The 17,304-nt window shown below is 46.9% G+C and overlaps 1 protein-coding gene across 4 annotated transcripts in view; it reads right to left on the bottom strand.

Moving 5' to 3' along the window:
- Positions 1 to 2,801: 2,801 nt before the first annotated feature.
- The window catches only part of ARHGEF2 (Rho/Rac guanine nucleotide exchange factor 2), a 116,528-nt gene continuing 102,025 nt past the window's right edge, over positions 2,802 to 17,304 (bottom strand). For 3 of the 4 annotated variants that reach the window (XM_066608725.1, XM_066608726.1, XM_066608727.1), the window contains exons 17-28: positions 17,024 to 17,272; positions 16,827 to 16,903; positions 12,466 to 12,635; positions 11,695 to 11,762; positions 11,355 to 11,543; positions 10,360 to 10,449; positions 10,185 to 10,249; positions 9,916 to 9,957; positions 9,465 to 9,515; positions 8,584 to 9,018; positions 8,304 to 8,490; positions 2,802 to 7,324 (exon numbers count right to left, since the gene is read on the bottom strand). In XM_066608725.1, the coding sequence (XP_066464822.1) occupies positions 7,239 to 7,324; positions 8,304 to 8,490; positions 8,584 to 9,018; positions 9,465 to 9,515; positions 9,916 to 9,957; positions 10,185 to 10,249; positions 10,360 to 10,449; positions 11,355 to 11,543; positions 11,695 to 11,762; positions 12,466 to 12,635; positions 16,827 to 16,903; positions 17,024 to 17,272 (1,709 nt within the window). In that variant the 3' untranslated portion in view covers positions 2,802 to 7,238. The remainder of the gene's footprint in view (positions 7,325 to 8,303; positions 8,491 to 8,583; positions 9,019 to 9,464; positions 9,516 to 9,915; positions 9,958 to 10,184; positions 10,250 to 10,359; positions 10,450 to 11,354; positions 11,544 to 11,694; positions 11,763 to 12,465; positions 12,636 to 16,826; positions 16,904 to 17,023; positions 17,273 to 17,304) is intronic. The other variant, XM_066608728.1, reaches the window with a different exon arrangement.

The following is a 17,304-nucleotide window of genomic DNA, read 5'->3' on the forward strand; positions in this document are numbered from 1 at the left end:
TGAACCCCATCTTCAGCAAAAGCTCTACTACCTTACTCCTTGAGGGGCATGCATCATCGCCTCTCCACTGAAAATGGGCCACATTCCTACAGCCAATGTCCTGCCCGGTTGTTGGCAGGGATCATACGGTCTCTCCCCTTTGCTCTCGGAAGGTACAGAGTCCATGTCTCTCTATCCATAGAGACAAATCCACTACTCTACACCCTATGTTCATTGAGCTCTCCCCCCCCCCCTCCTCAAAGCCTCGAGGAGGCGCTGCTGCAAAACGCTGTCCCCAGGGCCCAAAGACAAGGAGGACGCCTTTCCCCTCGCTCCAGCGGCGACACTGGCATAACTTCTACCAGATGTCGCCGCTGGAGGGGCAACTGGATCCTGACCCACCCCCTGACTACCTTCTGAAGCCCCACCCACCTATACACAAGATGGCGTACTAACCAGCTACACCTGAGAGTTTCCAGGGTCCCTGCAGGAAAAAGGGCAGCAGGGGTACCAACAGCCACATCCATTACCACACTCACCTCTCCATTAGCTGCTGGACCAGGATCCATATTACCTTTACCCTTATTTTTCCCTTTATGCCCAGCGGCCAAGTCCATGGCACCTCCAGTGGGTGGCTGGAGATGCACACCAGCGGCTTCCACGCCTGGCCTTTCAACATTTCTCTTGACTTTGGTGGCTGTAGCTCCTCCCACCTTAGCCACTCTGGGAGTTGTAGTTCCTCCAACTTTCTTTCTGGCAACAGGCGGATGTTTACCATAGGTGGGAGAAGCGGCGACCCGGCCACCACCCACTGTGCCCCCTCTGTACCCGAAAAACATTTTAGGGACACAGGGGACAGCCAAGCCACCACAGGTGGGACCTGTCGCCAGATCACCCCCCCTCCCACTGGGACGTGACCAACAGCGCCAGCACCTCTCGACTGGCCGCGACCCGTCACTTCCCCAACACTCTGCTCTACCTCCTTCACTCCTCCATTCCCACTACTGGCACAAGCGGGCTTGGAATTTTGGGCTGCATTACCCCTCTCTTCCCCAGTCCCCTGCACCACACCCACCAGAGAGCCTTGGACCAGGAGCTCAGGGTTACCTGGTCTGACTTTGCAGCCAAAGCAGAGTGATTGGTAGCATAAATAAGCTTTTCCTGAATATATGTTTTTTTCTTTTTTCCTCCTCTTCTTCTTGCTAGATGTTTCCGGGGGGCAAATCTTTTCCAAAATAGAAGGACCGCAGCCTATCTGGGCACTCTTGCAGCTGAATCTGACGCATTATTAGCGCCCCCTCTCCACTGCTGCTGCAGCTATCATCAGTGTCCTCCAAGTCAGATTCGCCCGACGTGGGGGGCAGACCAACCTGTTCAGCTGGGATGCTGGGCCCAGTAGTCCCACCTGGCAGTGACAATTGCTGCTCACCAGAACACCCAGCTCACCTATCCTGAACACCGTCGGATTCTCCCGAACTGCTGCTTGAGTGCTTGGCAGAGCGCTCTTTAATGCCTCCGCTGCTTAGTGACGCCATTTTTTTGAACCTCTCATCATTCAAGAGCTTCTCTTTAAAAGGTACACTTGTTTGCAGAATCCTTTCCCTTTCTTCCTAATAGAAGTCAATGGCCTCCTTACAAGCTTTAATGTGCCGCGATATGGCCAATTTTCTGGTACAGGATCTGGCCCGCTCTGCATCATAGCGGGCAGCACGCAGCTCCTGCCTATATTTATTCAGCTGCCTTCCGACATGCCAATAGTCTTTCATGTATTTGGCAACACGGGTTGCCACATCCGTCGCCGACTCGTCCTCCCTGCGATCAGCCCAACTTGCCTGCATATTCTGTTTTGACACATGGTCCTCCACTTTCTTCCTCTGGCTGTGAGTCATCTTGGGCTCCTCCAGGGAAGTCAGGGTGACATTGCTGCCACCCCGACCAAATCTTCTACCCTTCTGGGGTACAATCCTCCCTCCCCCCGACCAGTACCAGAGGGAGGAGGTCCGGGACTCCATGGCTGGAGCAAGCCCAGCACCTGTAGCCTTTGGGGAGAGGGAGAGGGAGGGGGAGAGGGAGAGAGGGGGAGAGGGAGAGAGAGACTGGCAACGCACAAAACACACTCTTCTGAGATTCTCTCCTGGGTGAATAAGCCCTTAATATTGTATTATGTTGCTGATTGCAAATCCTTTAAGTGATACAAATCAAGGAGACAACGGCTGTAAGTAAATTCCATATGAATACATTTTATTGACCAGCAAAGCAAAAATAACTTTTTTTTCCTTTTTTCGAGTTTTATCAGAACCAAAAAATCCCATGAATTTCATACAATATTACGTCAGGCTATTTACAAAACTCATCTTTATATTTAAATATATATATATACAGATACAAATATTCCTGTTAAATATCTTACGCCGTTTTTTGGGGTATTCTTAGAAAAAATCTCAGAAGCCACCGGCTGGTTAGTAATATTGGCCCATCTTTTCAATGTATCAGACAATTGCACACAATGCAGTTGGCAATGTTTGTTAGCTGAATAAAGGGCTTAGGTTGTAAAACAGCCGATTCCACTGAGAGGGTCAATTACAGAATAAGGGTGGATTCAGACGAACGTATATCGGCTCAGTTTTCACGCCAAGCCGATATACGTTGTCTCTCTCTGCAGGGGGAGGAGGCTGGAAGAGCCAGGAGCAGTGCTCTGAGCTCCCGCCCCCTCTCCGCCTCCTCTCCGCCCCTCGGCACTATTTGCAATGAGGAGATGCGGGATGGGGCGGGGCTAACTCTCGAAACTTAGCCCGCCCCCGTCCCGCCTCCTTTCATTGCAAATAGTGCAGAGGGGCGGAGAGGAGGCAGAGAGGGGGCGGGAGCTCAGCTCCTGCTCCTGGCTCTTCCATCCCTAACCCCCTGCAGATGAGGACGACGTATATCGGCTCGGCGTGAAAACCGAGCCGATATACAGTCGTCTGAATCCACCCTAAAACAGATCTTTCCCTCCAGGGGTGTAGAGAGCTCGGCAAATTTTACTACCAGTGTTATTCTTTTTTTTTTTAAGCAGCTTTGCTTCTAGGTTCTGATTTCTGCTGTATGGAGCTCTTAAAGGGGTTGTCCAGTTGTAAACTTTTAATGGCTTATTCTTAGGATAGGCAATCAATAGTAGTTCATTGAGGGTTCATCACCTGGGACCACTGCCAGTCTGCTGTAAGATGGACATTTGTGCTTGTGCAAACGGCTCCATTGTCACTGCAGTGGCCAGGCTTGGTATTGTGGGCTAAGTTCCTATACATTTCAATGCCTGCAGTATCAAGCCCGGCCACTGCAGTGGGAACAGAGCTGTTTGTGCATGAGCATAAAGGCCCAGCATACAGCTGATTGGCATGGGTCCTAGGCACTGCACCCTAACCAATCTACTTAGGATAGGTCATCAGTAGTTTATGACTGGACATCCTCTTTAAAAAAAAATTGAAAAGGGAACCTGTCACCTCTTTCCACCCAGTGAACCATTCCCAGCACACTGCTTGACCAGAAACTGCCTAAGGGTGAATGCACAGGGGCAGATTTGAATTGTGGAATGCGGAGCGGGTGATCGCCTCAGTGTTCCGCAGCAAGTACCGCCCATAGCATGCTATGGAAAAGTGATTCTTCATTCACACGAGCGGAAACCAATTCCGGTTTCCGCTCGCGGATGAAAAATCGCAGCATGCTCCATTTTCCTGCGGCGTCCGCACGGACGGCTTCCATTAAAGTCAATGGAAGCTATCCGATCCGCAATTGAAATTGCGGATACCGCGGGAAAAGCAGGAGTTTCTAAAAAAAATTTTTTTAGAAATTTTAGAGTTTAGAAAAAAAATTCATTGAAAAATGGATGACTCCTCCTATGTTATCCATATGACCATGTGACTCTCATGCATGCACCGTGCAGCCTGAGGCCAGTGCTTGTACTTTTTTTTGCTTTACCACAGATAGGCTACTGAGTTACCACCTAGCATGCTCCGCTCTACAACTGACTTCCAGGACATCACTTCTTTGATCAGTGCGGCCGCAGTAGAATCCCCTAACAGACAGCAGCTCTTCACATTAAAGGGCATGCCCAGGACTTTACTATGCTCAGAATAGGTCAATAATAGTTGATCAGTATGGTCACAAGGCTCAGCATTCTTGACAATCAGCTGATGACCCAGCCTGCAGATAGTGCTGTCCCTGATACAGTGGCTGGGGCTGGTACTGCAGGTGCAGCTCCCATTGAATTCAATGGGAGCTGTACCTGTATTACCAAATAGGGCCACTTCAATGTTGACAGCCCTATCTGCTTCCAATGCTGTCCGCACTGATAGCTGGCAACCAAGTAGTGGACCCCCATAGATCAATAGTAAAAGTAATCTGAAAAGAGTCAGAAAGGGTAATTTGGTTAACAGTGCGTTGGGGCCGGCTAACCGGTGGATAAGAAGAGACAGGTTCCCATTAATTAAAAAAAATTTTTTAAGACTTTAAAAAAGCATTTTTGTTATGAAACACCGGACCTCAATAAAAATCGAAAATTCTGTACATCAGATCAATTCATACAAAATATAAAATAGGGTGATGGTTGGAATAGGAGGTTCTTTTTACCCATTAGTGTGAAGCAGCATTGCAAGTTTTAAGATGGAAAAGAAAATACAAAACATTCACAGGTTAAAGGATTTGTCCGCGTTGTAAGAACTATTGACAACCCGTTCCCCATGCATGACAATAGCAATGGCGATCTACTCACCTCTCCCTACTTCTGCTGTGGTCCCCACTCCAGTCTCTGTTGACAGCTGCAGTCCCACCCAGTTTACGGGATGTCACATGAGCTCAGTGATCGATTGCGGAGCGTCATTGGCTGCAGCTTCTGCGGCGTCCCGCAAACCGGGCGGGACTGCACCTGTCAACAGAAACCGAAGTAGGGACTGAACGCCCCCATGGGTCTGGGGAGAGGTGACTATATCACAATTTGTTATTTTAATGCATGGGCAAGGGCTGTCCAGACTTCTCACAACTCGAACAAACCCTTTGATGTTGAAGAAGAGAGAAATACAACATGTAAAGGCGGCAAAAATACTCGCAGGACTCCATTTACTTGCAGACGTAAACAATTCCAATGATCTCAGAAAACAGACGTCATACGATTTTTAGTAAATTGAGAAAGTTTCTTGACTTGAGCCGCATTTTTGCATGTTCCGGGGTCACTTTACATCAAGGCGTACAAACTTATTTTTTTTGTGGTTCATTAAAGGATTAAATGAAATTTCTTATTCTGAATCTACAGAAATGGCTCCTAGTTCCACCAAGAAGGCCGAGAGTCAGGCGTGAGGAGCGCTAAGAGAGATGAATATGCAGAACTGTGCAATTCTGTCCATTAGCCTGCCTGAGAGGACGAAATACGGGATTTGGTGATCCGCATCTTCATTAATAGACGCGGCTCATTTGGCTTTTCTTCCCTAAAAAGCAGTTTAACAGTCATAATAAAATGCCTTTCTGAAAGGCGAAGACGCACCATGGAGATTGGTTCAGCTTGCCAAAATCAATTAAAAAAAAAATAAAAGATATCTCGGAGGGTTCTGCTCTGCTTCTCGAACCCGAAATAATAAGTTAAAAGAAAAATCTGCAGGTGCCTTAAAATAATAAATAAATAAACGCCGTCCATCCTGGCGGATCAGAGGAAGCAACAATATACCCGTCTTACAGAAAGCTGCAGTGCCCGCTCACTTCCTGGAAGGGGCGGGGCGGGGGGGGGGGGGGCAGAGTTGGATGTTCAAGTTGTTAGGGACTTCCCAAACTTTTTGCAGACCTGGCAGTAATGTTGTTTAGGACCTGAATAATTTTCCATACTAGGGCGTAGTTTCTATAGATTTGGGCTTCTCTTCTTTTTGGCCCCCTGGCTTGGTTCTTGGAATGTAGCAGGTACGTTTATGGCCCCTACCCAGGTACTGACAAACTAATCTAAAGGGATTTTGTGACCGTGTCTATGTCCACAAATAGCGGATTTTGGTGCGGATTTCACCCCCTCACTTGAAGATCAAAATCTGCAATGAAAATCTGCAGCACGAATTCACATACTGCAGGTTCAAAACCCGCACTAAATGCGCTTACAGTGTTTCAGGACATTTCTTGAAGTCCCATCCCCACTGCTGGTAGTATATAATGTCACCGATTTTCTGCACCCAATTCTGTATGGCCGCCTGCAGACGGCCGGGTCGGATCCGGCTGCGAGAATTCTCGCTGCGGGACCCGACCCGAGCCCCTGCAGAGAAAAGCGCGTACTCACCCGCACCCCACAGCTCCAGCTCTTTCATGCTTGCGGAGCTAGCGGCCGATGAGTGAGGTTTCTGTGCGGGCCTCTGCGAGCCCTGCACAGAATTAGAACATGCCACAGTTTGTTTGCCGCGCGAGATTTCGCGCGGACAAACCGCGGCCGTCTGCCTAGGATTGCGTTTGCTAACGCAATCGTATGGCAGCTTCCAAGGGCGGAAATTCTGCGGGAAATCCCGCCGCGGAATTTCCGCCCGTCTGCAGGCGGCCTATTTCTGTATTTCCCGGTCCATGAATTGTCAGAGCGGATTTTTGCCTTGGATTTGCAGGCAGATGAGCCTCATTCAAAGGGACTGATCCAAGCGCAAAATACCGGACACATCACTGCAGTGTGGATTTGAAATATACGTGAGGAAAAGTCCACGCCGTATAAACTACTGAAATGAAGAGGACATGGAATGGATGCAAAATCTGCCCTGTACACGGCTTTAGGGTACATATTCGCATTTCGTTTGCTGCATTTGAGGGGCATGAAATCTGCTGTGAGAATCCTCACCATAAATCGACATGCTCATTCACACTGCTGGAACTGAAAAATACGGAGTTTTTGCAGTAGATTCTGCAGTATGTGAACAAACAGATTTCACCTGAAAACACCAAGTAGTCAACATTTTAGAATATTTTACGCTTTGCTAAAATTGAGTCGTTAGCCAACTTTATGGCCATGTACACATGACCCGACTCCCAACCCCCATATCCATGCTGGTCTGTATGAGCGTAACTGTTGCATTCAGTCCCGTCCTTGGTCCACCACTAGGTAAGATAAAAAACTGTATTTGCTTGTGTCTAAAAAAAAAAAAAAAATCTATTTGGGAGGGAATTGCGCCATTTCCACTAACAGTATCAGTCACTTTATTTCGCTGCTCCCTTGGCTGGAGCAGTTCGTCCATCTTGCTTCCACAGTAAGAGCCATCTGGTCGCAAAAACCAAGTTCCTCAACTCTCCGAAGAGCCCATCTCTGCGTCTCTGAGGTCCTGAGCGCTCTCTGCCTCCTCTGGAATGTCCTGCATTCTCAGAAACTCTGCAAAGACAGGATATCATGAGATCACAGAACCCGGTTATCCTTTATAGTAATACATTAGTCCAGGGTTTGTGTATCGGATACGGCAATATCCATTGTGATATAATGTTACACTGAGCGGCCACTTTATTAGCCCCCCCCATCTAGAAGAGATTTGGACTCCTGGCCTTCAGATCTGCAGCAATCTGTTGTGGTGTAGATTCCATTAGGTGATAAAATGGTTCTGCAGGAATATCGGCCCCTGCGGACAGAAAGCTTCTTGTCGTTGCTGCAGATTAGATGAGGGTGACATTCTTTATAAACTCTCCTCACCGTTAATTTAAAAAAACCCGCGGTTGGCAGTGAGGCCCCGGCTAGTCTAGCGCCGAAGACCTGACCTTGTTGGAAGTCGCTCAGATCGCTGGATTTTCCCATCTAATGTGGATTCACACTGAAACTGGTCCACGGAAAACGTGTCACATAGTTTTATGCCGCACGCCGGGGTCACGGGAGAATTACCATTCAGAGGAGCTCCAATCATGAAAATGTCTTTGGGCTCTAATAAAGTGGCTTTTCAGTGTAAATACATAGTAAAGCAATCTGGTCCCACAGCCCAAGTCTCTGAAGAGTCCATGACACTAACGGATTGTGCTCTTTAAGGTGGCCATACAATTCAGATAGGTGTTGGCTGAGCACTCGTTTCTCCTAACCCCCTCTTGTGCGCGTGTTCTAGATAGGGAGACTAAAATAAGCTGCTGCCAGACACGTCCGCTGGTCCGTTATCTTCCATGAGAACATCCAACATTTCCAACTCTTCTTTCCCTGCCAGGGGAGAGTCGTGACCGCCTCATGCACATTATATGATCAGCTGCCCCATTCAGTGGACATTCATCCAATGAGTATAGCCCCCCCTTAAACATTATGGGGTGTTATTAGGCAACTCACTGTGATTTCTAGCTTTGTCATGTCGGGCCATTCAAACATTGTGAGGGACTCTTACCTCGTGTGCTCGACGGTGAAGTCGGTGGACCACCACCCTCTTCTTCCGAGGACTCTGTGTCTGCAGTCTCTGGAAGTCGTTCTAGCTCAGTCAGGTCACTCAGGTCATCTTTTAGGTCTGGATCATCTTGAACTGTGATGATGGGGAGTGGACCATCCACCGCGGCAGAACGTCGGTCGTGGTTTGACTGCTCGGGAGGAAAGACCGAATCATGAGGTCAGAAATGACTACTTTTGGACTGATCATACGTTGGGTTCAGTAGGGAATAAATAGGGTTTACCTGGGGAGGTGTGAATGTCTGATACAGGGCATCTCCGGCGGGCAGGCTACGTCTTCTGGGGTCATTTGGTCTAGAGACCCTGCCAATCTCGATGCCACAGCTGCTCCTGTCTTTCTGCACCTGGGCCAGTTGTCTCTTTGATTCTTCCAGTTCGCATTCCAGTTTGCTCCTGACCTGCTCGCTTTCCCTCAGCCGGGTTTCCAGAATGCCTGCTTCTTGAGCTCGCTCTTCACACTGCTTCCTGCTGCGCCGCAGCTCATCCTGGAGTAGCGTGTGCTGACGCTGCAGCAGGGTCAGCTCCGTCCCGGGCTTATCAATGCTCTTGGACAAGGGCTCAGTCAGATCCCGGGAGTTGGCACGGGACAGATTTTCCTTCTTATCACTGCTATCTGGGATCTGGAGACTCAACAGGCTGTCCTGCTGCGCGACCACAACCTGCAGGGAAAGGGGAAGAGGGCTGAGAAAGTGCTCCCCCTACTGCTGGGATGGGTGTAATGCGCTCACATTCTGATTGTGCTCTAAGGTTGGCACCTATAGACTGCCTGTCCATGGGTCTTGCGCTTCAACGCCGTGGATTGCTGTTGCAGGAGCCGCCACAGGAGAACACTTAGGTTCATCACGGAGAATCGCGGCATGACGTGCTTTTTAGACGCAAGCAGAAAATCGCTATGAATTTCCCGCTCGTGTATATCGGGCTGCACTTTCCATAGTTATCCTATGGGAAGCGTTTCAAGCGTGTTCCGCATGCGATTTATCGACGCGGATCACGCTATGAATTATCGTCCGGCTTGCTGGCTGTCCACGTATAAACCTCCATTTAGCCCTACAGCCTGTATAACATGCGTCACCTGTAGTGCCAGCAGCAGTGTCCATCTACTCACCTGTAAGCTGTGTAACATGCTATATAGGCTGGAAATCCTCTGCAGCGCCTCCTACAGATGGAAACAGAACAGTCACTCCAATGTCTAATAACTGCAGTCACGAGAAAAGATGCATCCAGGAGTATACAGAAGGAGGGACCGAGGCTCGGCTCTGTGCGTATGGGCGGAGGGACATAGATCCATCACAGAGTATACAGGAGAAGATAACGATTCTGTACCCAATGAGGGTGCTTTTAGACGGAGTGATTTAATGTTCACGTGAGCGAACCAGTCGTTCACATTTACTGCACCAGTGAATGAGAACGATCTGCATTTAAACTGATTAGTGAATTATCATTCGATCCTGGGCCGTCTTTACACTATTTGATTACCATTCAAATTCAAAACAATCCAGGAACTTTTTGGAACAAGCACCCTTCAGTGTAAAGCCCCCTAGATTACTGATATTTACCTCCTGTGCAGTTTTACTCTGTAGCTGGTTTCCATTCCGATCCTACAGGAAAAGAGCAGATGTGACACATAGTAAGCCGTGTGACAGACAGACGTGTAGACTATTCACATGTACTGGGTGCTAATGACCACGCATGTACAACACAGCAGCAGTAATGCATGTCGATCTCCATAATACACCTTCTCTGACAGAGGCTATTCCAACCCCGGGATACAATGTGGATCCACAGTAGCTGCTCCCCTGATTGCAGGAAAATGTTGCTTACTCACCTTTTGATTGACGTCTTCATCTCTGTTAGAATCTAGGGATCCATTCACACTGCCGGTTTCAGTATCTGCAGAAGAGAAGGACTTGATTATACAAAGTAATTGGAGTCATTCCAATCAAGCCCAGAAAAACCCATCTATACTGTCCGAGAACGAACGCCCCCTGGTGGATACTCACATGCTGTGTTGCTAGATATATGATTCTGGTCAATTTTCAGTGACTGTTGCTCTGTTCCCATCAAAAGCATCATATCCTTCAGCGCTTCCACTGGGAAAAAGGAAAAAATACTGTCAGCGGGTTGGGGTTACTGCAGGAGATGTGAGAGCCAAGAGGACCCATCAGACGGGATAAGAGTTAACCCTTTCCAATCCACTGTCTGACGTCGGAAGCTGTGCAGCCTTCAATCAGAATGTCTTGAGACGTCGGAAGACATCCGACAGGGTATTCTTACTGTATATTACTAGCTGCTCTGTTGTCTGGGGCCTCTCCAGCATGTCACATACCACAGTACTGGCTCTTGCCAGCAGATGGCGTCATTGTATAATGGCAGAAAGAGAAAGCCCCCTAGAAAACCCTGAATTCAAAATTGGATTGCAAAGGGTTAAGGATACCTAGTGGGTACTGCAGGACATGAGAGCCAAAGAGACTCAGCCGGTGGCAGTTACTGCAGGAGACATGACAGTAAAGTGGGCCCGCAGGCACTGCAGTAGACTGGAGAGTCAAAGGACCCAGCAGGTGTGGATTACTGCAGGAGATGTGAGTGCTAAGTGAACCCGCAGGTACTGAAGGAGAAGTTAGAGCAAAGAGGACCCAACTGGTGGTGGTTACTGCAGGACACATAAGAGGCAAGTGGAGGCAGCAGGTACTGCAAGAGATTTGAGAGCCAAGAGCACCCAATAGGTGGTGGTTACTGCAGGACACGTGATAGCTAAGGGAACCCACCAGCTGGGCTTGCTGAAGGAAATAGAAGAGCCAAGGGGGCCTGTCAAAAATCAGAATGTGACATATTCTATCTACATAGTATATGAGGTCATAATAAACTTTATACATACAGTAAATTGAGTTTCTGTAGTACCACACATGGCCCTGTGGAGGCACCCTGAATTTTGAACAATGACTATAATGGTAACAAACTCATCTTCATGTAAATTGTGTCTTCTCACTTCACTCACCTTCCTTAATGGCTTCGGCGATGAGTTTCTCTCCTCGATAGCTGTCTGTTGACTCCGTCCTGAAGAGTTTCCGAGTGTTACCCCCCATAGGGGCATCTTCTCCTGCCTGCAGCTGAAGCACTTTATTGAAGAGGTTCACCTTTTCTTCAAGGATGTCTGCTACTTCTTTGTCCCGCTGCTGTATGACCTCTGCCAGAAGACATGGGGTTAATATTACACCCACATAATAAGGCATTGAGAATTATGGAAGGTGAAAAAAGTTCTGTCTCTTTGCTTCTTTCTACGAGGCAGGAGGGTTCATAAGGCCATAGCGCACGAGTATTATGTAAGTCGTACTAACCTTTCAGCTTTCTCAGTTTGGCGTCTACTTCGGTCTCAATCAGCGGGAAATCCTCACGTTTGGGACACCTGAAAATGAAGATAATGCTGAGGTGACATCAGTGGGACAGAAATTCGTTCATCAGCCCCATACAGGCAGCCAATTCAACGACTGGATTTTTGGTGAGATTCTGCGCACATGGTGGTTAAACAGGCTTGACTTTTTTTTTAATTGTTCCACGATTTTGTTCATGGCTCCTAGGACTGCTTTTAATTAGAGATGAGCGAGCATACTCGTTAAGGACAAATACTCGAGCGAGTATCGTCCTTGTCGAGTATCTGCCTGCTCGTCCGCAAAGATTCAGGTGCCGGCGGGGGTGAGCGGTGGGTTGCGGGAGTGAGCAGGGAGGAGGGGGGGGGGTGAGACAGATCTCTCCCGCCGACAACCGAATCTTTGCAGACGTGCAGGCAGATACTCGAAAAGGGCGATACTCGATTTGTCCTTAACGAATATGCTCGCTCATCTCTACTTTTTAATACCTTTAGCACCTCTCCTCCAGCAACTCCCTCCCCTCTCCATAGACTTCTATGGGCAGAACGAGCTATCACTCAACTATTTCCTGTTTTCCTGGGTGAGACAGAAATGCTTGTGAACTGCAGGGGCTATTAAAGCAGCGACACCAAGAAACATCGCTGCCAAAAGATACTGAGTGGTCGTTAAATTGTTAAAAAGGATCTCTTGTGGATCCGCTGGCTGGCGGCCTGCATAGAGGTGCTCTGCCCGCCCACTTACACTTTCACGGATTGTGCAATGAGTTTCATCCACGTATTCCGATCTTCTCGTGAAGCAGCATGAACCTCGTACATCTCGGGAGGCTTGGCGCTGATCAAAAACATTCCTTTTTCCTGGTTGGCAATGTCCCGCACAATGAGGTTTTGTAAGGAGATAACGGACGACTTGTCCTAGGACCCAGAAAGGACACAAGAAGGTCAGTGGAGAGAATGGAGTCATGTATACCATATTCTTACTTTGGCAGGACAAAGGGCTCCGGTTGGCAAACACAAATGGCCACCAACGCCAACCAAGAGTATTCTAAATGGCAACAACATTTTTCAATCTTGTTACCGCTTGCAATAAGTCCTTTCACTGTGTAGCTGTAGGGTAAAGTCTTTGCATCTTGCAGTTGTGCCACACGCTAGGCAGGTCTGCTAGAAGATGATGCCCCCTGGTACAAACACTGCCCACCAGATTCTGAGGAACCTCATTAGCACTGCCATATTTTCTGCCGACCTGGGTAACTAAAACTATGCCACAGGAGCTGTGCCACCAGCGTAATACAGATGAGATTGAAATATGGGGGTGATCACAGCACGAGGGGGGGGGAGCCTTTCGGTGGGGAGGGTTCCTACCAATGTAATTAGGTTGGTGGAGGGGTGAGTGGGTATGGTCCCTGTGAATGGGAACAGGGGGATTTTCCGAGTGTGATTTTACTGTAGTAGGGGGTGGGCTATCTAATAGATTATTATATTACAGGAGGGGGCGGCTATGAATTAGATTGATATACTGGGAGGAGATGCGCTGGATGACATTATGCTACAATGAGCGGTTCTGCATGTGATTATATTATGTTGGGGTGCTGTATGTAATTATACTGCGAGGGACGCTCGGCATATGGTTATTATACTAGAAGGGGGGTGCTGGATGCGTTGACTATACCATAGGGGGGGGGCTTTGGATATCATATTGCGGGGGGCAGCGGATTAGATTATTATACTGCAAGCAGGGGGAGCTTTGAATGTTGATTACTGCTACAGCTCTGGATCTGATTACTAAATCGTTAAAAGGGTTGTGCATGTGTTTATTATACTGTGAGCAGGGCATCTGGATGTGATTATAATGCTGCGAGGGGGCTCTAGATGTTATATGGTAAGGGGGGCCATGGATGTGATTATAATACGATGGGGGCACTGGATGCATTTATTGTACTGTGTGGGGGTAAAGGCCCATTTTGACACAATTATCACTCAAAAGATGTCTTTTGAGCGATAATTGTTGTGTCCATTTACATCACAAGGTGATCGCGCAAACGTTGAGTGATCACCTTGCGCTCCCAGCAGGGGATACTTGTCCTCTGTATCCAGCTGTTCCCCACTGGGAGCGCCTGGCTGTCATACAGCCGAGCACTCCCAGCGGAGGATTTAGAATAAAAGCGGGGTGGCCTGGCTTGTCTTCTGCATCCAGCTGTTCGCTGCATGGAGAGCCCGGCTGTTATACAGCCGAGCGCCCCGTGCCAGGTATGGAGAACAGAGCTGGACAGCGATGTTCTCCATACTGATCCTGTCATCAGGGAGCAGGATACAGCTGAAACCAGGGGCATAACTATAGAGGATGCAGGGGATGCGGTTGCACCCGGGCCCAGGAGCCCTAGGGGACCCATAAAGCCTCTCTTCTCCATATAGGGAGCCCAGTACTTTGAATAAAGCATTATAGTTAGGGGCCCCGTTACAGGTTTTGCATTGGGGCCCAGGAGCTTTAAGTTACGCCTCTGGCTGATACAATAGTATCAGCTGTATCCCACTGTGAATCCCTGATAAGGCTCATCATTGTCTTTCAGCATGTGATGAGTGACGGCTTAACGAAAACTGCACAATGTCAATGCAGTCAGACACGATTATCGCTCTATTGATGGCTTTTGATGGAATTTTGAGCGATAATCGTATCTAAATGGGCTTCTGTATGTTTTTATTATACTTGGTGTGATTATTTAATTCTATGTGGGGCTCTAGACATTATACTGTCAGGCTCTGGATGTGATTATGCTGAAGAAAAGGGACTCTGTATAACCTGTATGTGGTTACGCGGGAAGGGGGTCTCTCCTGATCTGTACACTAGGGCGCAGCACTATGTATATTACACTTGGGGAGCAACTCAGTATCACACACATCATTTTTAATTATATGTATAATATATATATATATATATATATATATATATATATACACACATACATACACACACATATATATGGCCATGGAAAAGTGCCACCCATAACCGGGCTCTTATGAAAGCTGTCTGAAAGGAAATCTGTCTTTGTTGCCCATAGAACCAATCAGAGCACAGCTTTATCTCAGCAGTGTAAGAAATGAAAGCTGTGTGAATTGGTTGCTCTGGGCAACAACAGATCTATTCTATTATGCCTGAGGAAGAACCCCAAGTAGGTTTAAAAGCTTGCTGTAACATCATGTCTTTTTGTTAGCCATTAACCCCTTAAGGAAATGGCCCTTTCCCTCCCCCCGACCCATTTTCGGTATTTCCCTCCCCCTTTTTATAAATCATAACTTTTATTTAACCATCGCCATTGATGTCTGAGGGTTTGTTTTATGCGAGACGAGTTGTATCTTCAATAGTACCATATAATGTACTGCAAAACTTGAAATTTTTTTTGTGTAGTGAAATGGGAAAAAAAACAACTAAATTTTGTCATCTTCTTTTTTGGGGGGGGGGGGGTTCATTTCTATGGCATATACAGTGCAACAGAAATGGCATGCTAACTTTATTCTACGGGTCAGTACGATTACTACAATACCAAATTTATTTCGGGGTTTTTGGGGTTTTTTTGCTGTACTACAATTTTTTTTCCCAGAGATTTAATTTTATTTATTTTCTGCCGCCATCTGAACAGCCATAATTTTGTTCTTTTTCCCTCGACATAGTTGTAAGAGGGCTCACTTTTTGCCGGATGTCCTATAGTTCCTATTAGTACCATTTTGGAGTACAAACGAATTTTTGATCACTTTTTATTACATTTTTTCTTGAATTCTGGGTGACCATGAAACTACAGTTCTGGCGGTCATGGTCACTGAGACCCTAAGGCCATTCAGAAGGCCCCCACAGTGATCCACTCCATACATACCCCGTAACTGCAGGACATAACTGTACATCCTGCAGCGTTAAGGGGTTAAAAGATCTCATATCTACAAGTTTACTTTGTCTTTATGTTATGTACAGTGAAGCCTTTAAATTATAGCATGTTTTATATTTGTAATTAGACCCTAAGTGAATACCCTACTTTTTGCTTTATAGGGGTTTTCCCACTAACTAAAATTGCTTCACGAGTACTTTGTTCTTCCTGGTTGCTGCTGACCAGGACATGTGACTGCTGCAGCCAATCACTGGCTACAGATGATCACTGCTGTGACTAGTGATTGGCTGCAGAAGTCACATGTCCTGGTCAGCAGCAACCAGGAAGACCAAAGTACTTGTGAAGCAATGTTAGGTAGTAGGCACACCCCTGTAAGGACCAAGCCATTTTCATTGTTGCAATGCAAGAGCCATTTTTTGGCACCACTCTAGGTTACACATAATGTGTTGCATAACGAATATTACACTTTTATTTAGGGTAGGGAGCAGAAGATGGCACCCTGCATCGTCTTTTGGGATTTGTTCTTATGGCGTTGACAATTCAGTAAAAATATTGTGCTGATAGAGCTAGGAAAGTTAGCCGAGATACCAAGTTTATTTATTTTTTTTTAACTTTTTTTATACTACCGTGTTTTCCCGAAAATAAGACAGTGTCTTATACCGTATTAATTTTTGTTCAAAAAGTTTTTTTTTTACATGTATAGCTGCCTGGACACTATTTAAATTGACTTTTTTAATTAACTGTTAGCAGGGCTTAATTTTGGAGTAGGGCTTATATTTCAAGCATCCTCAAAAAGCCTGAAAAATCATTTTGCATCCTCAGAAATTCTGGAAAATCATGCTATGTCTTATTTTCAGGGTATGTCTTATTTTCAGGGAAACACAATAAATACACGTTTTGAAGAAAAACTATTAATTGCACCGCTGCTGTCTAGGAGCCTTAGCATTTTTATTTTTCTGGCAGCGGAACTCTGTGAGGACTTGTTCTTTGTGGGAACAGTTACAGCTTTTATCGGTACATGTGGCTTTTGGATTGCCTTATATTACGTTTTTGTGAGGCGAACAAGAGAAAAATAGCAATTCTGACACTATTTTTGAAAATTATTATTTTGGTGTTGGCTGAAAGTTCCATTTGGTGTTTACATTTTCCTATTGAGAAGCCAAGAGGTCCCAAGTATTTTTTTTATCTGGAGAACTAGGTCAGCAGATTTTTGAAGACCATGCGCTCTTACCAGGGTTGGGAAGCAGTATTTTTGGTCCTTCTCTTGGAGCAGGACGAGGACATCAGTCATTAGCAGCATGATCACGTCTGCAAGAGAACAACCAAGATCCCTCATCAAAAACACATCCAGAACACACAACACGTTTGGGAAATGTAGCCAACGTTAATAAATACACATTCACACATCCATCAGGCCAATCTTGTCACCTTTGAAACGTCCGGCGACCGTCTTCCACAGCAAGGAACCCTCATGAACTAACTTCCGTCTCAGCAGCTCTTCCTTGCTGAAGTAATTATCTCCCTGAACCACGGCTGTGGATCTGCTGTCCACTTTCTGGTAGATCTCTTGCAGACGCAAATTCTTTTCATAATTGTAGACCTCCTGGTCGATGGTGGAAAGAAGTTCTTTCACCAGTGTTAGGGATGTGGCCAGGTCCTGGTACTCCTCCTCATCACCTGCAGAAGTGAAAGCGTTAAGTGGACAAAAC

Source organism: Eleutherodactylus coqui, chromosome 6, assembly GCF_035609145.1.
Source record: "Eleutherodactylus coqui strain aEleCoq1 chromosome 6, aEleCoq1.hap1, whole genome shotgun sequence".
NCBI classification, from domain to species: Eukaryota; Metazoa; Chordata; class Amphibia; order Anura; family Eleutherodactylidae; genus Eleutherodactylus; species Eleutherodactylus coqui.